Source organism: Eriocheir sinensis, chromosome 68 (genome assembly GCF_024679095.1).
Source record: "Eriocheir sinensis breed Jianghai 21 chromosome 68, ASM2467909v1, whole genome shotgun sequence".
In the NCBI taxonomy this organism is placed as follows: Eukaryota; Metazoa; Arthropoda; class Malacostraca; order Decapoda; family Varunidae; genus Eriocheir; species Eriocheir sinensis.
Window position 1 is genome coordinate 3,924,068 of NC_066576.1, and position 26,772 is coordinate 3,950,839.

Sequence of the window (26,772 nt, forward strand, 5' to 3'; positions counted from 1 at the left end):
GTGAAATCTACCGTAGCTAAATTGTGGACACGTCAGAAAACCAAGCAAGTATGAGAACCATGCCAGCGGAAATCGTGGTTTGACTGAAGATCCACGGAAAATTTGCCCAGTGTAATGGCATGGAGTGGAACACATAAGAGTAAATATGGCTTAACAGAACCATGACTTGAGGTCCAGCAAACACAAGTAAGGTTCTTCATGTATATTTGCTCAGTTCGTAACAATGGTGGTCCCTGGTTTGAAGATCAGTTAAATATTTTGGATATACACAATAAAATCTCAACAAATTTAACAGTAGGTAAGGCTAGTGTATATACTGAATCAAAGCAACAGCATAAAGAATTGGCAACATGCAAACTTTGGCTGTAGAAGCGAGTCACTGGATTTGATAAGCAAAGCATTACCAACAGAACATAGCATTTGGGGCAGAACAAGGACATTCCCAAATCATTAGCATCATTGATCTGTGACACACTTGGCAGCTTCTGGAGGCATGTCTTGAGGGACCCCACCCATCAGGCTTGTGTGTTAACCCATCCACTGCGATTGTCAAGGATTTGGCCTTCACTGGTAGCCTGGTAACATACACTCCCAGGTCTTTCTCTGCCTCTGTGATGGATAGTGGAGTGTTTCCCATGTGGTATTGGTGTGCTGGATATCCCTTCACTGGTAGCCTGGTAACATACACTCCCAGGTCTTTCTCTGCCTCTGTGATGGATAGTGGAGTGTTTCCCATGTGGTATTGGTGTGCTGGATATCCCTTCACTGGTAGCCTGGTAACATACACTCCCAGGTCTTTCTCTGTCTCTGTGGTGGATAGTGGAGTGTTTCCCATGTGGTATTGGTGTGCTGGATATCCCTTCACTGGTAGCCTGGTAACATACACTCCCAGGTCTTTCTCTGCCTCTGTGATGGATAGTGGAGTGTTTCCCATGTGGTATTGGTGTGCTGGATATCCCTTCACTGGTAGCCTGGTAACATATACTCCCAGGTCTTTCTTTGCCTCTGTGATGGATAGTGGAGTGTTTCCCATGTGGTATTGGTGTGCTGGATATCCCTTCACTGGTAGCCTGGTAACATACACTCCCAGGTCTTTCTCTGCCTCTGTGGTGGATAGTGGAGTGTTTCCCATGTGGTATTGGTGTGCTGGATATCCCTTCACTGGAAGCCTGGTAACATACACTCCCGGGTCTTTCTCTGCCTCTGTGGTGGATAGTGGAGTGTTTCCCATGTGGTATTGGTGTGCTGGATATCCCTTCACTGGTAGCCTGGTAACATACACTCCCAGGTCTTTCTCTGCCTCTGTGGTGGATAGTGGAGTGTTTCCCATGTGGTATTGGTGTGCTGGATATCCCCTCCCAAGGTGCAGGACTTTACATTTTTCTTCACTGAATTGTAGCAGCCACTTTTTGCTCCATTCCTGTAGCTTGGTGATGTCTTCTTGTAGGAAATCCACAGTCAAGGGGTTAAAGCCTCAGGGTTCTAAACAGCCTTCCAGTCAGCTGAGCCATGTCACTTGCATGTCATAAAATGGGGCGCACTAGGCTGAGGTGAGGTCAGCCAAAGAGAGGTGAAGATGATGATAATTGTCATCAGTATCACAGACATGAATCATTTATAAAAATAGCCACACCTTCCGCCTCCCAAACACTACTTGATCATCGTACAAAGAATACAAAAATATCTCCATTGTAGCAATTACTGAGTCCCTGATCAGTGGTGTTGTCCTTTAAAACACTTGGAAATACTAACAAAATGTGCTGGATTTTCAGGAAACTTAATACCTTAACCCTTTCAGTAGAGTATGGAAAAGGTTAATCCTCTTCCAAACCTCCTAAGAGGAAATGGAAGAGGATTAAGAGCTTTAGAAGATGATCAATCCTCTTCCAATTCCTCTTAACCCTTTCCGTACTCTGACGCCGACATCTGCATCACCGTATTGAAAGGGTCAACCCGGTAGCAGCGACGGGCCAAATCTGTGGCTTTACCGTGTACCAGCGAGGGGCCAAATTTTTGCCTTGATGTGAATCCCCAAAAATACAGGATGCACCAATTGATTACAAGTGCGTTGTTATCTATTATATAATGGTTTGCGTGAGTGATGATTTTTTTCTCATTAATTTGCTTAGAGGAGCTTTTAGAAACATGATCCCCGCAGCTACCGGGTTAACAAACTCAATATCTCAGCAACAGGCCGTTCACAAGCCTCTTAACATTAGGCTTTGGTCGGAGACGCTCATGCAGTGAAGTCCGTTAATATGAATTACACTTTTAATAACCTCAATGGTCTGAAATCATGAAGACAGGAAACTACCCTCCAGTATTACTCAGGATGTCTTAACACTTACCCTCAGTGGGCTGTGGGTCAAGAGCTGTTTGGATTAACGGACTCTGCTGCATCACCTTAAAAATGCTTCAAAAAATATATTGCTATTTACGCATCTGTATGTACACAACTTGTCTAACTCTTGTAATACTGCAATAGTGCAACGGTTCATTGAGTACCCCAGAGCAGGGTGTAACGGCTGAAGAGAAACGGCGCTCTTGTGGCGGCGGACTGAGCCAGAACGGGTGACGAGCAGCAAGCATTTCTGAGGGTGACTGCACCGTTGCCAGTTCATACATGGTCGGAAAGAGCTCTAGAAATGATCGCTGGATGCTGAATTGATGCAGTGTGAAGGGGGCCTAAAAGTCGCTGGGTTGTCGTGGCCCAGCGTCGGCACAGTGTGAATGGGGCCGTAGTGTGCTGTGTGTGTTGATGTGGCTGTGACTTCTTACTGCATGAGGATGTGGTTGTGTTAGGGGTGACACAGCACATTAGGCATCATTCATACCCACACCTGTAGAGGACTGGCAAGCATCACATCCGCCTGGTTTGGTTCAGGGTCAGTCCTCACCACAGCACTCAACACATGACATTCCCCGCACCCTCAGGCTCTCCGCCACAACCTCCTGATCATTGGACTCACGGCAAAAACTAAATTTCTTTTCAAAATCTTCAGTAAAGCTCCAAATTCTCAGCTGAAATGGCACCAGTCTAGTGAGGCTGTCCTGCACTATAGATTTGTCTTACGTATTGAGAGACTCTACAACTAAATGGCTTATGAATCAAAGCAACACTGTACATCAACTCTGCTTACAAGTAAAGTGTTCAACAAGAGGTCCTGAGGCAGTGCAGCATCATGCAGCTTAGGAGTTAGGTCGGTATTATAAGACTTTCGCTTCTCACATCACCTATTTTGAAAGGCCAAAGAAGGGGTCAGTCGGGTTCTAGTGAGTGTTTCTTCAGGTTCATGGTACAGAAGAAGGGTCAAACTACCATCAGGGTCATAAAATTACTCCTGGAAATGCCCACACCTCCTATGAAAGCCTTGTCAAATATGTGTTCTTTGGTGGCGAAATGTCTCATAATCCGACCCTAATTAGTCAGCAGCTTTGTTGAGAGGCTTCTCCTTGCCACTGGAGTCACTGTTGATGGACTGTGTGTCACTCTTCTGGCTGTCCCCTGAAGAGGAGGAGGAGGCAGCAGCCCAGTCTCCCCTGAAGAACACCCGGGCACTGCTCAGGCTAAGGTAGAGCAGCTCAAACTCCTGCTGGTACTGCTGCAGGCGGGACATGGTGAGCGCCAAGGTCTGCTGCAGTTTGTCGTCCCCGCCACTGCCTGGTTGACGCTGCTTCTCAACCTGGGAGGGGTGACGTGTGGGCTGCTTAGCAAAGGTCTATATCTATGGTCAGCATTATGAGACACCTTCGCCTCTCACATCAACTATTTCTAAAGGTCAAAGGGGGGTCAGTCGGGTTATAACGAGTGTTTCTTGAGGTTCAGGGTACAGAAGAAGGGTCAAACTACCACCAGGGTCATAATCTATAGTCAGCATTATAAGACACCTTCGCCTCTCACATCAGCTATTTCTAAAGGTCAAAGGGGGGTCAGTCAGGTTCTAGTGAGTGTTTCTTTAGGCTCAGGGTACAGAAGAAGGGTGAAACTACCACCAGGGTCACAGAACTACTACTGGAAATGCCCACAACTCCTACGAAAGCCTTGTCAAATTGGTGTTCCTGGGCGATAAAATGTCTTTTAATGTGACCACACACTAAGAAAGGTACTTGTAGCAAAAAAGAGACAAAGCTGCAAATGCCTGTAACAAGTTCTCTCAAGTGTCCTCTGTCTGGTGGAGCTGTGACCTCATCCATAAGACTTAGCTAACAGGGCTCAAAGCTGCATCACGGAACAGTAACTCTCTAGATATACAGATGAACCAAACTGATAATGTAGAACTTAACCCGGTAGCAACGACGGGCCAAATTTGTGCCATGATTTTAACCCCCCAAAATAGATGATACATAAACTGATCACAATTGTTTTGATATATATTATGAAACGGCTTGTGTGAGGGGTGATTTTTTCTCATTTTTCTCGCTTAGAGGGACCATTAAGAAACATGATCCCCGCTGCTACCGGGTTAAGCAGGAGCTGAGGGAAGTTATTAGAAATGTGAAATTCATTATATTGTCATTGGGCGCTGGGAAGAAAACAAGTTCCTACCTTCTCCCTCTCCTTGATGAACCTGCGCCTCACCCCCGACCACCACTGGAGTGAGTCAAAGGCTGTGTTCTGGTCCAGCACCTTCAGCATGTAGGCAACACCTGCAAAGAACCACCAAGAGTTTGTCACAATGAGTGCGTAAAACGACAATCACTCTTTGGCCCGTTTTCTGAGATACTTTTGGCTCTTATAACAAATATTTTTAACCCCTTGACTGTCGATTTCCTACCAGGCTACCAGTGAAGGGATATCCAGCACACCAATACCACATGGGAAACACTCCACTATCCACCACAGAGGCAGAGAAAGACCTGGGAGTGTATGTTACCAGGCTACCAGTGAAGGGATATCCAGCACACCAATACCACATGGGAAACACTCCACTATCCACCACAGAGGCAGAGAAAGACCTGGGAGTGTATGTTACCAGGCTACCAGTGAAGGGATATCCAGCACACCAATACCACATGGGAAACACTCCACTATCCACCACAGAGGCAGAGGAAGACCTGGGAGTGTATGTTACCAGGCTACCAGTGAAGGGATATCCAGCACACCAATACCACATGGGAAACACTCCACTATCCACCACAGAGGCAGAGAAAGACCTGGGAGTGTATGTGACCAGGCTATCAGTGAAGGGATATCCAGCACACCAATACCACATGGGAAACACTCCACTATCCACCACGCAGACAGAGAAAGACCTGGGAGTGTATGTGACCAGGCTATCAGTGAAGGGATATCCAGCATACCAATACCACATGGGAAACACTCCACTATCCACCACAGAGGCAGAGAAAGACCTGGGAGTGTATGTTACCAGTCTACCAGTGAAGGTATATCCAGCATACCAATACCACATGGGAAACACTCCACTATCCACCACAGAGGCAGAGAAAGACCTGGGAGTGTATGTTACCAGGCTACCAGTGAAGGGATATCCAGCACACCAATACCACATGGGAAACATTCCACTATCCACCACAGAGGCAGAGAAAGACCTGGGAGTGTATGTTACCAGGCTACCAGTGAAGGGATATCCAGCTCACCAATACCACGTGGGAAACACTCCATTATCCACCACAGAGGCAGAGAAAGACCTGGGAGTGTATGTTACCAGGCTACCAGTGAAGGGATATCCAGCACACCAATACCACATGGGAAACACTCCACTATCCACCACAGAGGCAGAGAAAGACCTGGGAGTGTATGTTACCAGGCTACCAGTGAAGGGATATCCAGCTCACCAATACCACATGGGAAACACTCCACTATCCACCACAGAGGCAGAGAAAGAGATGGGGCTGTATGTTACCAGGCTACCAGTGAAGGGATATCCAGCACACCAATACCACATGGGAAAAACTCCACCATCCACCACAGAGGCAGAGAAAGACCTGGGAGTGTATGTTACCAGGCTACCAGTGAAGGGATATCCAGCACACCAATACCACATGGGAAAAACTCCACCATCCACCACAGAGGCAGAGAAAGACCTGGGCGTATTTGTTACCAGACTATCAGTGAAGGCCAAATCCGTGCCAGTCGCAGCGGTCGGGGTAAGAACTAGGGGAATGACATGCTTGCACACACCTGCGGCCTTGTTGCACACGACTTTCTACTCATGCTCGTCCCTATACTGTCCAAAACCCTTATGCAAGAGTTAACCAGCATCTCCATTCTTTCATCCCCTTCACTGGTAAACTCTGAAACAGTCTTCCCTCGTCTGTATTTCCTCCTGCCTATGACTTGACCTTGAGCCCTTGAGCTGCTTCCTTTGATGTAAAAAAAAAAAAAAAAATATGATAAGGATTGTTTTTGACAGTTGCTGGACTAGGGTAGAGGTAACGCATATCTGTGTTTATTACTCGGGCAAGGTCATGCTTAACGTAAATTTATGTGTGAGAAAAAATCTTACCCATCGCAAAGCCGTCATCTGTGAAGGCGGCCCGTGACTTGTTCTTCTTGTTCATGTTGTCCTTGGCGGCGAGGGAACTCTCCACGAAGTTTATGGTCATGGGGGGAATGATGAGATAGAAGTTCTTGAGGTGGCTGTTCTTCTTGTCCTGGAGGGCCGGCGCGAACACGTCCACCAGGAGCTGAGGGAGAGAGAGGACGGCATTTAACGACAGTGATAGAAATAATAATAATGTCGTATGCGATGATGATAATGAAAAGGAGAGAAAGAGAAAAGGTGGAAGAGGGAGGGAGAGAGGGAGGGATTTAATGATAGTGATGATAATAATAATAATGTATGTGATAATAATGAAGAAAATCAATAAATAAATAAAGAAAAGGAGAGTAATAAAGAAGGAAGGAAAAACTAAACAAATGGAGAGACAAAATAAAAAAGGAGGGAGAGGGAAACAGAAGCAAAGGAAGGAACAGTGTGCCAGTGAAAGGTCTGCTCCAGAGACTCAACATTTCTGAGCTAAGTGTTGGAAGCGTCCTCACTCCTGGGTGCTGCTTTACCTTGAAGTAGTCGGTGTCTTTGTGGAAGTTTTGTGTGAGGTTGTTGATGACAGCGTCCAGGTTCTCTGCGGCCGCCAGGGTCTGCGGGGACGTGTGGGCCTCCCGACACAGCTCCTCCAGGCTGGGCACGTCCTCCAGGTCGGGGATGAAGCGCGCGGCGTTGCTGGAGCAGTGTAGCCCGCCAGACCGAACCAGACGCACGAACCCCATGGCATTGCCTGCGACACAAAGTATTCTCATTCGTGTTGGAATACAAGGAAAAAGTATTCGTATTCTGCGAATAATCAGATGGATACTTCAAAATTTATGATCAGAAATAACAGCCGTTGTTCCTTACAACTCCAATTAGAACCCGACTGACCCCCTGACCCCTCCTTGACCTTTAGAAATAGCTTATGGAGTCGTATTTCTAAACATTTCGTTGCCCAAGCAGCCTCCTGCTGGGCGGATGTGTAATGGTCGTGTACAGTACAGGGTTCGCAGACTGTGGCAGCGCGGCGGCTGGATTGTGACTCAGACTCAGCTGCCACTTGCCAGTGTGGACGCCAAATGTGTGTTCATGATTCAACCCGCGACCAGTGAGATGGGAGAGCCATTCCTTAACCAGTCGGCCAAAGAAGTACCCCCTCGCAAAGTACGTAAGTTATGGGAGGGTCGTCTATCAGGCAAGTCAGCTGCACTACACTCTCCCCTCCTTTCCTCCTTTCCCAATCATTCCTTCTTAACCTAACTCTGCTGCTATAAGGCACACAGCTTTTAGTACAGTAAAGAGGCTTGCACATGGGTCATGGGGATGCTGAAAAATTTGTAGAACGCTGCTGCAGTGAACACAAGAATGAGGCTGGTGGTGGTGGTGGGTAAGTCTTACCGATGTGTGACATGAGTCCTCTGAACTGGTCCAGGAAGGAGAGTCCCTCGGGGGAGACGCCAAGCTTCCTGATGTTTCGGTTGAACTTCTCAGCGCTCTCGTAGGGGAAGTACTCCTGGGTCGCCTTGGCCTGCGGAACAGTGAGGTGAGGTATTCCTTGAAGCAGACTCAGAAGAATGTACGAAAAAATATACAGTAGTCTTTATTTCATGTAAGATTGGTACCAAAGAAATGAAAACAAAACAGAGGCGTTATTTCAATGAGATTTATCAATTTGGGGCTGTTGGGACTTTTTTGTGTGTGTGTGAGTGTATGTGTGTGTGTGTGAAGGTAATCAGGTTAACCCCTTGACTGTGGATTTCCTACAGTCAGACATCACCAAGCTACAGGAGTGGAACAAAAAGTGGCTGCTACAATTCAATGAAGAAAAATGTAAAGTCCTGCACCTTGGGAGGGGATATCCAGCACACCAATACCACATGGGAAATACTCCACTATCCACCACAGAGGCAGAGAAAGACCTGGGAGTGTATGTTACCAGGCTACCAGTGAAGGGATATCCAGCATACCAATACCACATGGGAAACACTCCACTATCCACCATAGGGACAGAGAAAGACCTGGGAGTGTATGTTACCAGGCTACCAGTGAAGGGATATCCAGCACACCAATACCACATGAGAAACACTCCACTATCCACCACAGAGGCAGAGAAAGACCTGGGAGTGTATGTTACCAGGCTACCAGTGAAGGGATATCCAGCACACCAATACCACATGGGAAACACTCCACTATCCACCACAGAGACAGAGAAAGACCTGGGAGTGTATGTTACCAGGCTACCAGTGAAGGGATATCCAGCACACCAATACCACATGGGAAACACTCCACTATCCACCACAGAGACAGAGAAAGACCTGGGAGTGTATGTTACCAGGCTACCAGTGAAGGGATATCCAGCACACCAATACCACATGGGAAACACTCCACTATCCACCACAGAGGCAGAGAAAGACCTGGGAGTGTATGTTACCAGGCTACCAGTGAAGGGATATCCAGCACACCAATACCACATGGGAAACACTCCACTATCCACCACAGAGGCAGAGAAAGACCTGGGAGTGTATGTTACCAGGCTACCAGTGAAGGCCAAATCCGTGCCAATCGCAGCGGACGGGTTAAGAGCGATTTTTCTTTTCTTTATACATCAAAGGAAGCAGCTCAAGGGCAATACAAAGAGTACAAAAAAACAAAAAGCCTGTTACTCGCCTCTCCCACAAGAGTAAAAAGTAAAGAATAGCCAAAAGAGACTTGTTTAGTGTGTGGAGGAAAGGTTCAGGCAGAGGAAGACTGATACATGTTTCCTTACCTCCCTCCACAGCTGTCGGTCCTTCAGGAGGCGAGACTTGATCTGCTCGTCGTACAGGAACTGGGAGAACACCTGGAACTTGCGCCGCAGAAACTGGTAAGTGAAGTTCACCTGTCGGGAGATTGTGACTGTTAAGAGATGGCAGTCTTGGGAGGGCGGGAAGTACTTGTGAGTGTGACTGTTAAGAGATGGCAGTCTTGGGAGGGAGGGAAGTACTTGTGAGTGTGACTGTTAAGAGATGGCAGTCTTGGGAGGGAGGAAAGTACTTGTGAGTGTGACTGTTAAGAGATGGCAGTCTTGGGAAGGAGGAAAGTACTTGTGAGTGTGACTGTTAAGAGATGGCAGTCTTGGGAAGGAGGAAAGTACTTGTGAGTGTGACTGTTAAGAGATGGCAGTCTTGGGAGGGAGGAAAGTACCTGTGAGTGTGACTGTTAAGAGATGGCAGTCTTGGGAGGGAGGAAAGTACCTGTGAGTGTGACTGTTAAGAGATGGCAGTCTTGGGAGGGAGGGAAGTACTTGTGAGTGTGACTGTTAAGAGATGGCAGTCTTGGGAGGGAGGGAAGTACTTGTGAGTGTGACTGTTAAGAGATGGCAGTCTTGGGAGGGAGGAAAGTACTTGTGAGTGTGACTGTTAAGAGATGGCGTCTTGGGAGGGCGGGAAGTACTTGTGAGTGTGATTGTTAAGAGATGGCAGTCTTGGGAGGGAGGAAAGTACTTGTGAGTGTGACTGTTAAGAGATGGCAGTCTTGGGAGGGAGGAAAGTACTTGTGAGTGTGACTGTTAAGAGATGGCAGTCTTGGGAAGTAGGAAAGTACTTGTGAGTGTGACTGTTAAGAGATAGCAGTCTTGGGAGGGAGGGAAGTACTTGTGAGTGTGGCTGTTACTGTTAGAGATTGGGTGTCTTGTGAGGGAAAGAAGTGCTTATGATCGTGATTGTGATTGTTAGAGATTGGCAACCTTGGGAGGGAGGGAAGTGATCTAGAAGAAGGAAAACAACTCTGAAAATTCAACTCAGACATTTTGAAGAAGAGGAAAACTGCTCTGGAAACTCAACTCAGACATTTTGAAGAAGAAAAAAATGCTCTAGAAATTCAACTCAAGACATTTTGAAGAAGAGAAAATACCTGGAAATTCAACTCAGATATTTTGAAGAAGAAAAAATGCTCTGGAAACTCAACTCAGACATTTTGAAGAAGAAAAAATACTCTCAGACATTTTGAAGAAGAAAATACTCTGGAAATTCAACTCAGACATTTTGAAGAAGAAAAAATGCTCTGGAAATTCAACTCAGACATTTTGAAGAAGAAAAAAATGCTCTGGAAATTCAACTCAGACATTTTGAAGAAGAAAAAATACTCTGGAAATTCAACTCAGACATTTTGAAGAAGAAAAAATGCTCTGGAAATTCAACTCAGACATTTTGAAGAAGAAAACTGCTCTGGAAATTCAACTCAGACATTTTGAAGAAGAAAAAATACTCTGGAAATTCAACTCAGACATTTTGAAGAGGAAAAAATACTCTGGAAATTCAACTCAGACATTTTGAAGAGGAAAAAATACTCTGGAAATTCAACTCAGACATTTTGAAGAAGAAAAAATACTCTGGAAATTCAACTCAGACATTTTGAAGAAGAAAAAATACTCTGGAAATTCAACTCAGACATTTTGAAGAAGAAAAAATGCTCTGGAAATTCAACTCAGACATTTTGAAGAAGAAAAAATACTCTGGAAATTCAACTCAGACATTTTGAAGAAGAAAAAAATGCTCTGGAAATTCAACTCAGACATTTTGAAGAAGAAAAAATGCTCTGGAAATTCAACTCAGACATTTTGAAGAAGAAAAAATGCTCTGGAAATTCAACTCAGACATTTTGAAGAAGAAAAAATGCTCTGGAAATTCAACTCAGACATTTTGAAGAAGAAAAAATACTCTGCAAATTCAACTGAGACATTTAAAAGAAGAAAAAAATGCTCTGAAAATTCAACTGAGACATTTAAAAGAAGAAAAAACAACAACTGGAAATTCAACCGAGATACTCAAACATCTTCAATTCAAGTTTTAATACGTAACGAACGACTAATTTCCGTTACCGTTGTGTTTATTATCCCGGCGCCGTGCGTCCGAATGGAGTTGGCGATGTGCTTGATGGTGACGGTGTTGAGGTGCTTGTTGTTGCTGGCCGCCTCGATGAAGAACTGCTGGTTGAGGTTGTAGAGGTAGTGCCGCACAAACACATGGATATTACGCATGATCTCCAGCACGTCCACGCCCTGTAGGGGAAGACAAGCCCTCGGAGGTTAGCGTTCCTACATCGTATTGGGTCTTGGGATGTTTATTTTATTTTTTTACAACAAAGGGGACAGCTCAAGGGCACAAAAAAAGGAAACAATAATAAAAAAAAGCCGCCCAATTTTTTCCGCTCCGCCCGGGAATCGAACCCGGGCTCTCTCGGTTGTGAGTCGAGTGTACTAACCACTGCACCACGAAGCCCCCCCCCCTTCTTATCAGGTCCTCAGATATTAGTGTTCCTATCCTAATTTCTGGCATGGACAATCATCACTGTGGCGCACCTGGTCAAGGGTGTGGGAGGGCAGGTGTGAAGGCACTGTGAACAGGTTGTACTTTGAGGCGGCAAGGTTGCGCATCTCCTCGTAGGTCCTCCAGTCGTGCGGCGCCACCACGGTCAGGGCGTAGAAGGTCCGCTCCAGGTACTGCTCCACGTAGTCTGAGGGGCAAGGACACGGGTCAGGACACATGGGGATACAGGCGACAGGATGACACAATGTGGCTCAGGCCCTGTATACTACAACTTGGCAAATACAACTAGATATATGAATACAAGGCTACAGGGAGACTAACAAAGACCAGTCCGCCTACACACACCAACCCCTGAGAGCCAGTTATTGACCCATGTTGCCCACGTTAAAGTATGGGATAAAAAGAGCATACTAATTGTTGCAACTCTGTAACTCTACACCCCCAAAAAAGTCCCACTTCAAGGCAACTGTATCAAGGAACATCCACTCTATTTTCTACATTAAGGGAGAAAGTAAAAAAAAAAAAGCCTGCTAGATGCTGTTCAGACAGAAGAAAAAGAATAAGGTTAAAAGAGGTCAATTTTGGGTGGATTTTATTTTTAACCCCTTGACTGCAGGTTTCCTACCATAAGACATCACCAAGCTACAGGAATGGAACAAAAAGTGGCTGCTACAATTCAATGAAGAGAAATGTAAAGTCCTGCACCTTGGGAGGGGATATCCAGCACACCAATACCACATGGGAAACACTCCACTATCCACCACAGAGGCAGAGAAAGACCTGGGAGTGTATGTTACCAGGCTACCAGTGAAGGGATATCCAGCACACCAATACCACATGGGAAACACTCCACTATCCACCACAGAGGCAGAGAAAGACCTGGGAGTGTATGTTACCAGGCTACCAGTGAAGGGATATCCAGCACACCAATACCACATGGGAAACACTCCACTATCCACCACAGGGGCAGAGAAAGACCTGGGAGTGTATGTTACCAGGCTACCAGTGAAGGGATATCCAGCACACCAATACCACATGGGAAACACTCCACTATCCACCACAGGGGCAGAGAAAGACCTGGGAGTGTATGTTACCAGGCTACCAGTGAAGGGATATCCAGCACACCAATACCACATGGGAAACACTCCACTATCCACCACAGAGGCAGAGAAAGACCTGGGAGTGTATGTTACCAGGCTACCAGTGAAGGGATATCCAGCACACCAATACCACATGGGAAACACTCCACTATCCACCACAGAGGCAGAGAAAGACCTGGGAGTGTATGTTACCAGGCTACCAGTGAAGGCAAAATCCATACCAATCACAATGGAATGGTTAAACAAAAAAGCAAAAGAAAACTCCCACTGTGATATAGGAAGAATCAGGAGCGTTCCCTCACCTTTTGCTGATATGAGGGTAGTTGACAGGAGGCAGAAGGGCTCCAGGGCCAGCAGGGGAGACAGGTCCCTAAGGGGGCTCTGGAAGGGGTTGCGACTGTCCAGCTGAAGGTGGCTGTGTGTGCTGATCCGTAGCTCAGTCTCAACCTCCTGACACGCTTTGTCCAGCACCTGGCAATGTACAGCGTCACCATCACTATATCCTTTACATGTATGCATAGGATGATCAAGGATGCCATAGTGATTAAGGAATTGTGATAGACTGGTAATAGACAGTGTTATGAGTAATGAGAGAATCTGCAGACATTTTAAAAGCTACCCAAGTAACATGTTGAATGGGAGAAGATAGATATTAATGAAGAAGAAGAAGAAGCAGCTCTCAAGAGTAACATGTTGAATAAGAGAAGATGTACTATAAATGATGAAGAAGAAGAAGAAAAAGAAGAAGAAAGAGAAGAAGAAGAAGCAGCTCTCAAGAGTAACATGTTGAATAAGAGAAGATGTACTATAAATGATGAAGAAGAAGAAGAAAAAGAAGAGGAAAAAGAAGAAGAAAGAGAAGAAGAAGAAGCGGCTTTCCCGAGAGGCTCACCAGTTCCTTGATGTAACCGTACACTTCCTTCCTAAACCGAGCGACAAGTTCCTCGGGGCGGGCCAGGTGGCAGCATCCCTCCAGCAGGGTGGCGCAGTCCTGTATGGCGGCCAGCATGAACTGAAACAGGCCGGGATGAATTAGCCTGTGTGGGGAGGCTGAGGCAAGGGACAGGAAGAACTGGAAGCATATCAGCAATGCATTCAAAGTTAGGGTAAAATAGAAGGTTTTGTTGGCTATGAATAAGTATAAAAAAAAAAAAAACCTGTTGGTATTGCTTTTCCCGGTGTTACAGGCAGTGCTAGGAGTGGTGTTATAGGTGGTTGTTATAGTGGAAGAGTTGTAGTTTCTTGTGGTGGTTTGGGTTTGGTTGTAACAGTTGTAGTTACTTAGAAAAATGCATTCAAAGTTAGGGTAAAATAGAAGGTTTTGTTGGTTATGAATAAGTATACAAAAAAAAACTGTGTTGGTATTGCTTTTCCCGGTGTTATAGGCAGTGTTAGGAGTGGTGTTATAGGTGGTAGTTATAGTGGAAGAGTTGTAGTTTCTCGTGGTGGTTTGGGTTTGGTTGTAACAGTTGTAGTTACTTAGAAAAATGCATTCAAAGTTAGGGTAAAATAGATGCTGTCGGTTATGAATAAGTATACAGAAAAAAAACCGTGTTGGTATTGCTTTTCCCGGTGTTATAGGCAGTGTTAGGAGTGGTGTTATAGGTGGTAGTTGTAGTGGAAGAGTTGTAGTTTCTTGTGGTGGTTTGGGTTTGGTTGTAACAGTTGTAGTTACTTAGAAAAATGCATTCAAAGCTAGGGTAAAATAGCTGCTGTCGGTTATGAATAAGTATAAAAAAAAAAACTGTGTTGGTATTGCTTTTCCCGGTGTTATAGGCAGTGCTAGGAGTGGTGTTATAGGTGGTAGTTACAGTGGAAGAGTTGTAGTTCCTCGTGGTGGTTTGCATTTTGTTATAGCAGTAAACAGACAACAATAATAACAATAATAAAGTATACAAAAGTGTGTGAACATTTATAGGTGTTTTGGTGGGTATACGGTGGACATTTGTGGTGTGGTGGTTTGCATTTTGTTATAGCAGTAAACAGACAACAATAATAACAATAATAATAGAGGTAGTTCAAATGTGTCTTGACTCATGTGGATAGGGTGGACATTTTCAAGAGTGTGTTGGTAGTTCATGAGGTAGGTTGGGAGGATGACGGTGTGGTGTGGTGGTACAGGACATTACACAGACGACAATGATAACAATAATAATAATAATGATAATAGAGGTAGTTTAAATGCGTTGACTCACGTGGATACGGTGGACATTTTCAAGAGTGTGTTGGTAGTTCGTGAGGTAGGTTGGCAGGATGACGGTGTGATGGTACAGGATGCAGCAGCTGGTGGCCTTCCTCACCCTGGCCTGCAGCTCACACGCCAGATCCAGCCTGCGCAGACCCACCAGCAGCGAGGAGATATCTTCGTCCTGCATCACAGAAAGGGTCACTCTCTCTCTCCTCTCCTCTCTATCCCACCCTCCCTCCCTCCCTCCGTCCCCACATAACATCCATATCAGTGCAACACAACAAGAGCCACAACACACCCAGGCTCCCACAGTGCCTCACCCTCAGTGCCTTGGCCTGGTTGGCGAGGGACAGTGCCACACGCATCACCAGCCGCCGCTCCTTGGTGCCAGGGCCGGACAGCATCTGCTCCACCAGGTTGAGGGCCATCAGGATGTCCAGCCGCTGGGCGTCCAAGCGAGCGCTGGACACACGATTCTGTTAGGAAGGACGCCGGGGAGAGTGAGATACAGACAACAGTGAAATGGATATGGAATGGACTAGGAGTGAATGTAAGCACTGAGATAAAAGTACAGGAGTATTAGGAGGAAGAAAAGTTACAAGGAAGAGCTGTTGAGGCGAGCGCTGGACACACGACTCTGTTAGGAAGGACGCCGGGGAGAGTGAGATACAGACAACACTGAGGGATATGGAATGGACTTGGAGTGGATGTAAGCACTAATAGAAAAGTACAGGAGTATTAGGAGGAAGAGAAGTCACAGTGAAGAGCTGTTGAGGCGAGCGCTGGACACACGACTCTGTTAGGAAGGACGCCGGGGAGAGTGAGATACAGACAACGTTGAGGTGGATATGGAAGGGGTTGAGGACCTCTTCTTAAGCATCTTGGCGCCGAAGAACACATATTTGACAAGGCTTTCATAGGAGTTGCGGGCATTTCCAGGGATAGTTTTATGACCCTGGCGGTAGTCTGACAAAGCTTCTATAACATGAACCTACAAAACTACTCATGAGACCCCAATTAATGTCTTTCTTGGGGCTGAGGACTGTCTTTTTAAACACTGGCGCCCAAGTACACATATTTGGCAAGACTTTCATAGGAGTTGCAGGCATTTCCAGGGATAGTTTTATGACCCTGGCGGTAGTCTGCCAAAGCTTCTATAACATGAACCTACAAAACTACTCATGAGACCCCAATTAATGTCTTTCTTGGGGCTGAGGACTGTCTTTTTAAACACACGCCCAAGTACACATATTTGACAAGGCTTTCATAGGAGTTGCGGGCATTTCCAGGGATAGTTTTATGACCCTGGTGGTAGTTTGACCCTTCCTCTGTACCATGAACCTAAAAAAAACCCTCATGAAAACCCGACTGATCTCCTTTTTGAGCTTTGGAAGTGGTTGATGTGAGAGGGCTGAGGACCATAGGGGACATTTATAAGGATAACCACCTGGAAAACATCAAGATAAAGGTACAGGAGTATTAGGAGAAAGAGAAGTCACAGTGAAGAGCTATTGAGAATTTGTACATGAAAAACCACTTGTGAAGGGAGTGTGTGAATGAGTGAAAATGCCCTCATAAGATATATACAAGTCAACAAGCTGCTTCTACATAAATGAGTCCCTTGTGAATGGTGTGTGTGTGTGAATGAGTGAAGATGCCCTCAAAAAATAAGTCTACAAACTGCTCATACAGAAACAACTTGTGAATGGTGTGTGTGACTGAGTGAACATGCCCTCGTAAGCTAAGTCAACAAGCTGCTTCCACATAAATGAGTCCCTTGTGAATGGTGTGTGTGTGTGAATGAGTGAAGATGCCCTCAAAAAATAAGTCTACAAACTGCTCGTACAGAAACAACTTGTGAATGGTGTGTGTGACTGAGTGAAGATGCCCTCGTAAGCTAAGTCAACAAGCTGCTCCTACAGATACAAGTCCTTGCATATTTTCTTTGTTGCCCTTGAGGTGTATAAATAGTCTCCCGAAACTGCTCCCTTGTGAATGGTGTGCGTGAACCAATGAAGATGCCCTCGAAAGATAACTACAAACTGCTCCTACATTCACAAGTCAACACTCTGCTCCCACATTCACAAGTCCCTGGAGTCACCTTGGTAGTGGCCACAATGGAGAGCACTTGGTAGGTGAGGTACTGGATCACATGTGGGATGGAGTCTGCCAGGAGGGAGCCGTGGCGGTGGTAGGTGTGCTCGATGGCCTTGAGGGACTCCACCAGGTGACACACGCTGAGGGCACACGCCTTGCCCATGGGCCGACCCAGCGCGGTGTGTAGGTTGAGCACCGTCTCCACGCTGTACTTCACGCTGTGTGCCAAGATCAGGCCCTGGGGGAGGCAGAGGAGAGGCAGGGGGATTTTTTATTTATTTATTATTTTTTTACGGCGAGGGAGACAGCTCAAGGGCACGAAACAAAGTAGTAACAAAATTGCCCGCCAGCCGCTGCTCCGACAAAAGAACTAGAACAGGAGGTCAAAAGAGAATGAAAAAGATGAAAATAAAGAGGAAGAAGAGGAGAATGAAGAAGAAAAAGAAGACGAAGAAGAGGAAGAGACAAAAAAGAAAAGAAAAAAGAAGACACACTAATCAGAATGCCAAGCAAGAACCAGCAAACAAACTTTCCTTACTCTGAGAGCCAAGCCACACAGGGAAAAGGCAAGGAGAGGCAGGGCAGGGCAGGAAGGGAAGGCTGCCAGACTCTTTCGACAACCAGTAGCACACACACACACCTCAACAGTAATCAGAGTGGCATGCAAGAGCCAGTAAACAAACCTTCCTTACTCTGAGAGCCAAGCCACACAGGGAAAAGGCAGAGGGCAGGCAGGGGCAGGGCAGCAGACTTCTTTCGACAACCAGTAGCACACACACACACCTCAACAGTAATCAGAGTGGGAAAAGGAAAGACAAGGCAGGGCAGGAAGGGAAGGCTGCCAGACTCTTTCGACAACAAGTAACATACCACCAGGAACACAAGAGGACATAGCAAAATATTGAGGAAGGGAAGATGCTTGAGAGACATAAAGAAATATAGCTTCCTGCAAAGAAATATAGAGGTTTGGAACAGACTAAGTGAGGATGTAGTATCGGCGAGGAGTGTGCAAAGCTTTAAGGAAAAGTTGGATAGATGCAGATACGGAGACGGGACCACATGAGCGTAAAGCCCAGGCCCTTTAAAACTACAACTAGGTAAATACACACACACCACAAAAGCAGCAGATTTCAACATAACGCAGCCCAGTACATTAAAAGAACTACCCCAAAAAAATCAAGTAGCAAGTAACAGATTGAAAACTTAAGTAGCGTGCAGCCTTCATGCTTTTTTTTTACAGTAAAGGAAACAGCTCAAGGGCAAAAAAAGAAGAAAACAATAATGAAAAAAAAGCCCGAAAATCAGTGCTCCTATAGAGAGAATTAAAGAGGAGTGGCCAAGAGAGAGGTCAGTTTTTGGAGGAGAGGTCTTTTTTTTTTATGTTCAAGAGCATAAAAAAAGTTAACAAACGTGAAAAAAAAAGCCCGCTACTCATACTACTACGCACACATACACTACTGATACTTTTCGTCCATTCTGGCAACACTGAAGGGAAGGAGAAGCTGCGTCAGTACCTGGAGGAGTAGGGACGCTCGCTGGTTGAGGTCCTGGTTGTTCATGTGACTGGAGTGTTTCCGGGAGGCAGCGTCCAGGTTGACCGCCCAGCCACACACCTGCAGGGAAACACAGCAATGGGATATGGAAGAGGGACTTGGTGTGTTGTGGCTCTTGTGTTACATTGATATGGGTGTCTTGAGAGGAGATAGAGAGAGAGAGAGAGAGAGAGAGAGGGGACAGTGAGTTGTTCCCTTGATAAAGAAACCATTGCACACTTATCGCGGACACAAAGGGCGTACTATTAAACATTTCAGCACCCAGGCACATGTTTGACAAGGCTTTCATGGGAGTTTTGGGCATTTCCAGGGGTAGTTTTATGACCCTGGTGGTAGTTTGACCCTTCTTCTGTACCATGAACCTAAGAAACATACATTCGACAAGGCTTTCGTAGGAGTTTTGGGCATTTCCAGGGGTAGATTTATGACCCTGGTGGTAGTTTGACCCTTCTTCTGTACCATGAACCTAAGAAACATACATTCGACAAGGCTTTCGTAGGAGTTTGGGGCATTTCCAGGGGTAGATTTATGACCCTGGTGGTAGTTTGACCCTTCCTCTCTACTATCAACCCCCCAAAACACTCATTAGAACCTGACTGATCTCCTTTCTGGCCTTGGGAAATAATTGATGTGAGAGGCGGAAGAGTTTGACATCACCGACCAGAGTGTTAGCAAGATCCACAGAACAGTAAGCATGAAAATAACAATAGGAGATCAGAGAGCTTGTGAGGTGGACTGGAATGTACGTTACCTGCAAATTGACGGTTTTGGCTTCCTTGGCAATGGTCTGGGTCTTCTGGGACAGGTAGTTGGTTCGGAAGGTGAGCAGAGCGTCCTGTGTCTTGCGGTCAAAGAATTGTCCGAGGGTTGGCGCCACGGACGGGATGTGACGCTCGGCCATCCACACCACCGAGCCGACCAGCGTGACGCATGGGAACTGGAAACACAGGTGGAGGTCATGAGAGGAAATATGAGGCATTAAGTGTATATACCAGTGAGAGATGCAGAGAGAGGGGTGAAAAATCCTTGAGAAACTTTGAGCAGGCAAGGAGGGAGTGTCTACATAGATAGAGAAAGATGAAAACTCTTCTGCCATGGCCATCCCCTGGTGGGAGATCCTAGGAGCAGGCGTCGATGAAATGATGATGATGATGATGAGATGCAAGGTTGTGAGGTGGGTTGCAATTGGAAGATAATGGTTAACTCTTGCATTGGGCTGACTAACCCCTTGACTGTGGATTTCCTACCAGAAGACATCACCAAGCTACAGGAGTGGAACAAAAAGTGGCTGCTACAATTCAATGGAGAAACATGTAAAGTCCTGTACCTTGGGAGGGGATATCCTGCATACCAATACCACATGGGAAACACTCCACTATCCACCACAGAGGCAGAGAAAGACCTGGGAGTGTATGTTACCAGGCTACCAGTGAAGGGATATCCAGCACACCAATACCACATGGGAAACACTCCACTATCCACCACAGAGGCAGAGAAAGACCTGGGAGTGTATGTTACCAGGCTACCAGTGAAGGGATATCCAGCACACCAATACCACATGGGAAACACTCCACCATCCACCACAGAGGCAGAGAAAGACCTTGGACTATGTGTTACCAGGCTACCAGTGAAGGCCAAATCCATGCTAATCGCAGCGGACGGGTTACCAGTAGAGAGATGAGTTTCAGTACATAGCATGGGAACTGGGGGAGAGGTGAAGGTCATGACAGGAAATAGGAGGTGCGTAGGGTCAAAGAAGACATCAAGAAAGATACACGAGTCCTAAACTGGGGGAATGGTGGAGGTCATGAGAGGACATAGGAGATGCTTAAGGTCAAAGAAGACATCAAGAAAGATACATGAGACCCTAAACGGAAGCTGAAATGGGAGGTCATGGGAGGACATAGGAGATGCTTAAGGTCAAAGAAGACATCAAGAAAGATACATGAGACCCAAAACGGAAGCTGAAATGGGAGGTCATGATAGGAAATAAGGGGCATAGGGTCAAAAAAAGAAATCAATAAAGTTACATCAGTCCAAAACGGGTGAAAGATTAAGGTCATGATAGGAAACAGGAGGTGCATAAGGTCAATGAAGGAGCAATCACCAAATTTTAAGAGTGTCATCACCCTGAGTACCTTTCTGAAGAGGTTCCCCAAGGTCCTGGCCAGCCTCTTCTCCTGGGTGTCAAAGATCACTTGGTGGAACGCTGCCAGGGCTGTGACCCCCACCACCTGAGGCTGGTTGTCGCACCACCACCCGTCGCTGCTGCTCTGTTCCAGCTGAAACACGTGGCATAACTTTTATTTGACATTTTTAACCTGGTGGTGTGGCTGGGTGTGGTGTGGTGTGGCTGGGTGTGGTGTGGTATGGTGTGCCTGGGTTCGATTTTCCCACCACTGTATTGCGGAAGAGTGGAAAGTGGAGTGGGGTGGAATCCGGTCAGAGTCACAACCTCAAAATTCCCTTGAGTCGGAGTCAGTCATTTTATCCACCCAACTCCACATGCTCGGCCAAGTCCACCCACCTGTCCGCACCACCCCAGGATCACCGTCATCATTTCCTCCCGCAGCAGGCCGTTCCGCGTCACCACCAGGCCGTCCACATCGTAGGGTTGTCGCACCACTGACTATGAGAGGGGAAGGCGTTAGGATCAGACTGGAGCACTGGCCTTCAGAGTACAAGTTTCTATATGCACTGAGGCACCATAGTCAAAGCTGATCTTGCATAAAAAACTGACTCCCACGCAAGTTTATGATTCGTTTGATTAAGGAATAAGTTGAACCTCCTGGAAAAGTGATGTCCCTGTAAATACTGAGCCCTTAAATGTGTGTATTAAGACTTGCATTATATTCACATGTTAAGGCTGGTCTAACATAACAAACTGACTCCCTCTCGCCAAGCTTATGATGTGTTTGACTGAGGAATAAGTTGAACCTCCTGGAAAAGCAATGTCCCTGTAAATACTGAGCCCTTAAATGTGTGTGTGAAGACTTGCATCATATTCGCATGTCAAGGCTGGTCTCTCTTTCCCTTTCCTTCCCTTCTCTTCTCTTCTCTCCCTCTCCCTCTCTCTCTTTCTCTCTCTCTCTCTCATCCCCCTCACCGCAAACATTGTTCCCTGCATGACCGTTGCCTCCACATCGGCCAGCAGCTTCTCCAGGGGCTGCAGCGTTGCCTTGTCCTGCCCAAACCTGAGCTGGTCCGACCCGGCCGAGCGTACCAGCCGCCGGTACGCCCCCCAGTGTTCATGTAGCACCGCGTTACTCAGCACCACCTCGTCCAGGGTGATGAGTGTGCCCATCAGCGACCCAAGGTGCTCGTACATAACCTGGGGGAAGGGAGAGGATGATTTGTGACCCTGGGCTTCGGAAGTGATATTACCGACCCTTTTTTTATGGAAGGAAAATAAGAAAAAAGAAAAGATAGAAAATTAAGGATTGAAAAGAAGATTATAAGACAAAGATAAAAGAAGAGTGGACACAAACTTGAAAGAAGAAAAAAACGAGAGAAAAAGGAAAAGAAAAACTGACCCAAACCTGGAAGAAAAAGAAGAGAAAAAAAGAAACAGAAAAAGAAGAAAAATAGACACAAACCTGGATGAAAAAGAAAGAAAAAAAAGAGGAAAAAATGGGCCTAAATTGAAAAAAAGAGAAAAAAGAAATAAAATAGGCCTAAACTTGAAAAAAATAGAAAAAAGGCCTAAACTTGAAAAAAAGAGAAAAAGAAAAAAATAGGCCCAAAGTTGAAAATAAAAAAAAGCCTTAAGTTGAACAAATATATAAAAATAGGCCTAAAGTTGAAAAAAAGGCTTAACATTGAAAAAAAAGGCCTAAAGTTAAAAAAAATTAAAAATAGGCCTTAAGTTGAAAAAAAAGGCTTAACATTGAAAAATAAAGGCCTAAAGTTGAAAAAAAGAAGAAAAAATAGGCCTACAGTTGAAAAAAAGAAAAATAGGCCTAAAGTTGAAAAAATAGGCCTAAAGTTGAAAAAAAGAAAAAAATAGGCCTAAAGTTGAAAAAAAGGCCTAACATTGAAAAAAAAAGGCCTAAAGTTCAAATAAAAAATAGGCCTAAAGTTGAAAAAAAAAAAAGAAATAGGAAAATAGGAAAAACAAAAAACAAAAAAAACGTCCCTAACCTGGAAGTGCACATCAGACACATCGACGGTCCCGCTTCTCTTCTTCTTCTCTGGGTGGTAGAGTGCGGTCATCTGGTGCATGATGTTCCGCACCACCCTCAGGACGCGATGCACGTAGCAGGCGGCGCGGTGCAGCGTGGGCAGCACCCGCGAGAGGCTCACCTGCGACTCACCTGTTTTCTCGCCGTCCGCGTCCACTGTAACGAACGTACGGCACCTCAAAAAAGTATCTTCCTAGGTGTGATGCAGTCTGACACAATGAACATTTTTTTTTTAAGTAATGGAAGAAACTCAAGGTCAAAAAATAAATGAAAACAAGAAAGAAAGTCAGCAATGAACAGATAATATGGAGGAGGGGTGCATAGTGTGAAATAACTGACCTGTTGTTTCTTTAGTCTCCAGCAAAATTATCTTCTAAATAATGAGACATATAGTGTGAAAGAACTGACCTATTCTTTCCATAATCTCCAGCAAAATGATCTTCAAAATAATGATGCATAAAGTATGAAAGAAGTGACCTGACATTTAGATAGTTTTGAGTTTTGAGCGGACGGGTTAAGGAGCCCCCCGACCCCTTACCTCCACTGCCATAGAGCAAGAGGGGCGGGTAGAGGTGGGTGCGTGCCTCATCCACCAGCTGTGTCACCTCCAGGCAGAGCGCACTGAGGGCCAGCACCACCTTGTTCACCACCTTGTTGCCCGCTTGCACCAGCCTCACCATCGACACGTGTTCGAACGGCGCCATCTGGGAGGAAAAAAAAGGAAAGTTTCGTTTAGTCGGCGCAACATCTGTGGTCATATGCCGGAGAGAGACAGAAGGGGAAGGAATTATAGGAGAAGGGTACAGATCCCAGGAGACAGGACACAACCCCTGATTAATACCTGGTACCCATTCAGTGCTTGGTGGACAGGGGCGTAGGGTATCGGAAAAGCCGCCCAAATTATCGGACATCTGTGAGGAGGAGAACGCACACTCACCACTCCATACAGCCATTCAGGTATGTGAGTCGGTGCTTCTACAAATTATTATCCATCGGTTTTATCGGCTAGAGCTGTGTTGTCTGAAAGGGGTGGCACTGACCCTCTCCCTTTGTGCTGTAATAGATTAGTGCAGTACAGAATGAGGCTTAATGCTTCTACAACAGTACATTGCTCTTCCTAACAACATCAGACTATTGCTATCATTATCAAAGTCCATTCCTCTCCATAGTGTGTGTACAATTGCCCATCACAGCCAGTCAGTCAGTGTGTGCTTGCCTGGAGGGTGATGGGGTCAAACTTGGGGTCCCAGGGCGGGGCGGGGTGGGGGCCCAGCGCCTCGATGATCTCCTCCAGCTGGTCGCCATGCTGCTCAACGATGTGGTTGTAGCGCCTCAGCTCCTGCTCCGCCACCGTCTCTGTGGGGGCGCGGCACATGTGACAGGCATCAGTAAATCAATCAGTTAATGAAAAGGAAGAGAAGAACTGATAAAATGAGGAGGAGGAGAAGAAGGAAGAGAATGAAAGAGCAGGAGCAAGAGGAGAGGAAAAGAAAGGGTGAAGGAGATGGAGGAAGGAGGGAGAGGATAATTACTGTGATACCAAAAAAGAGGAGGAGGAGAAGGAGGAAGAGAATAAACAATGATACAAAAATTGAGGAGGAGGAGAAGGAGGAAGAGAATGAAAATGCAGGAGCAAGAGGAGAGGAAAAGAAAGAGTGAAGGAAAAGTTTCGTTCAGTCGGCGCAACATCTGTGGTCATATGCCGGAGAGAGACAGAAGGGGAAGGAATTATAGGAGAAGGGAAAGTTTCATCTGTGGTCATATGGGAGAGAGACAGGAGGAAGGAATTATAGGAGAAGGAAAGTTTAACATCTGTGGTCATATGGACAGAAGGGGAAGGAATTATAGGAGAAGGAAAGTTTTGTTTAGTCGGCGCAACATCTGTGGTCATATGGCAACATCTGTGGTCATATGCCGGAGAGAGACAGAAGGGGAAGGAATTATAGAAGGGAACAGACCCCAGGAGACGGGACACAACCCCTGATTAATACCTGGTACCCATTCACTGCTGGGTGGACAGGGGCATAGGGTATCGGAAAAGCCGCCGAAATTTTTCCACTCCGCCCGGGAATCGAACCCGGGCTCTCTCGGTTGTGAGCTGAGTGTGCTAACCACTGCACCACGAAGCCCCCAATTTATCTTGTGACGTTGGTTTAACTCTTTATCTATTAATTTATCTTTACCATTTATTTACTTATTCCTATTTATTCATTTATTTTTACTATCTACCTTTTCCTGTTTATTATTGTGTGTGCCTCTAACTTAACCTTTCCTCCTCTCTGACGTCAATAACTCTATACTTAATTCATTTATTTTTTACTATTTATTTACTTATTCCTCCGTTTATTATTGCCCCTAACTTAACCTTTCCTCCTCTCTGACGTCAATAACTCTATACTTAATTCATTTATTTTTTACTATTAATTAACTTATTCCTCCGTTTATTATTGCCCCTAACTTAACCTTTTCTCCTCTCTGACGTTCATTTGACTCTTCATTAATTAATTTATTGTTACTATTTCTTTACGTTTATTATTGCCCCTAACTTAACCTTTTCTCCTCTCTGACGTTCATTTAACTCTTCATTAATCCATTTATTGTTACTATTTATCTCCGTATTCCTTTATCTATCATCCCGTATATCCCCTTAATGTCTCCTCCTGTCACGGGCGAGGGGTGTGCGCCGCGCCCCGTGACAGGCTGGGGGGCGCGGGCACGGCGGGGGGCGGGAAGGCATGACGGTCTATGTGAATATTAGGTCCAAGGGTTTTATATCATTGTAATTATCCTCTACTGGGTACTCACTGTGGCTGTTTTCGTCATAGTCTATATCAACTGTCATCCTCACGCCGCGGCCTCGACTCCTTTGTTGACATCCGCCCCCTCCCGCGGCCTCGGTCTGGGCCGCGGCGGACGGTGACAGCTGACCGAGTGGGCTAATATTGAGAATTTATGGGGAAATGCATAATTATCGCCTCTATTATCTTTAGTTTGGTTTGCCATTGCCGTTAAATCTGGTAGCGAATTATGTTGTCTATAATATGCGTGTAGGGAGTCAGGGACGGACCCATTCGTAGAGGGGCGTGGTATTAGAAAGTTTTAAAATTTACACTGTTTTATGTGTATTTGTATATATATTTTGATGCAAATTTAGATTATTTTATGTGTATCTTGCATATCTATTTCAATACAAATTTACCTTATTTTATGTGTATTTTGCATATCTATTTCAATACAAATTTACCTTATTTTATGTGTATTTTGCATATTTATTTCAATACAAATTTACATTATTTTATGTGTATTTTGCATATCTATTTCAATACAAATTTACCTTATTTTATGTGTATTTTGCATATTTATTTTAATACAAATTTACCTTATTTTATGTGTATTTTGCATATTTATTTTAATACAAATTTACCTTATTTTATGTGTATTTTGCATATTTATTTTAATACAAATTTACCTTATTTTATGTGTATTTTGCATATTTATTTTAATACAAATTTACCTTATTTTATGTGTATCTTGCATATCTATTTCAATACAAATTTACCTTATTTTATGTGTATTTTGCATATCTATTTCAATACAAATTTACCTTATTTTATGTGTATCTTGCATATCTATTTCAATACAAATTTACCTTATTTTATGTGTATCTTGCATATCTATTTCAATACAAATTTACCTTATTTTATGTGTATTTTGCATATTTATTTTAATACAAATTTAAATTATTTTATGTGTTAAGAACCACCGATCTGGCCTCAAATCCGCAACTCCTGTAATGGTAAAGAAAAGAACTGTCACACAGAGCTCAGGAAGACACGCAGACACAGCGACTCAGCGT

General features: G+C 45.1%; 1 protein-coding gene and 1 long non-coding RNA gene across 2 annotated transcripts; both read right to left on the reverse strand.

Moving 5' to 3' along the window:
• Nucleotides 1-187: 187 nt before the first annotated feature.
• On the reverse strand, nt 188-25,869 carry LOC126988148 (WASH complex subunit 4-like). The gene is made up of 22 exons (XM_050845986.1): nt 25,722-25,869; nt 24,133-24,272; nt 23,455-23,620; nt 22,876-23,072; nt 21,842-22,066; nt 21,263-21,364; nt 20,874-21,017; nt 19,487-19,672; nt 18,697-18,795; nt 17,187-17,420; nt 15,406-15,561; nt 15,093-15,266; nt 13,790-13,909; nt 13,200-13,368; nt 11,830-11,984; nt 11,350-11,529; nt 9,259-9,369; nt 7,890-8,019; nt 7,022-7,239; nt 6,468-6,648; nt 4,547-4,647; nt 188-3,683 (listed from the first exon to the last, which is right to left on the reverse strand). The coding sequence occupies exons 1-22, from the start codon at nt 25,756-25,758 to the stop codon at nt 3,423-3,425; spliced, it is 3,486 nt and encodes a 1,161-aa protein (XP_050701943.1). The 5' UTR covers nt 25,759-25,869; the 3' UTR covers nt 188-3,422.
• On the reverse strand, nt 4,871-6,262 carry LOC126988156 (uncharacterized). Its single transcript, XR_007741671.1, has 3 exons — nt 5,650-6,262; nt 5,452-5,550; nt 4,871-5,154 (listed from the first exon to the last, which is right to left on the reverse strand). It is a non-coding gene; the product is annotated as an uncharacterized LOC126988156 (long non-coding RNA).
• Nucleotides 25,870-26,772: the final 903 nt, after the last annotated feature.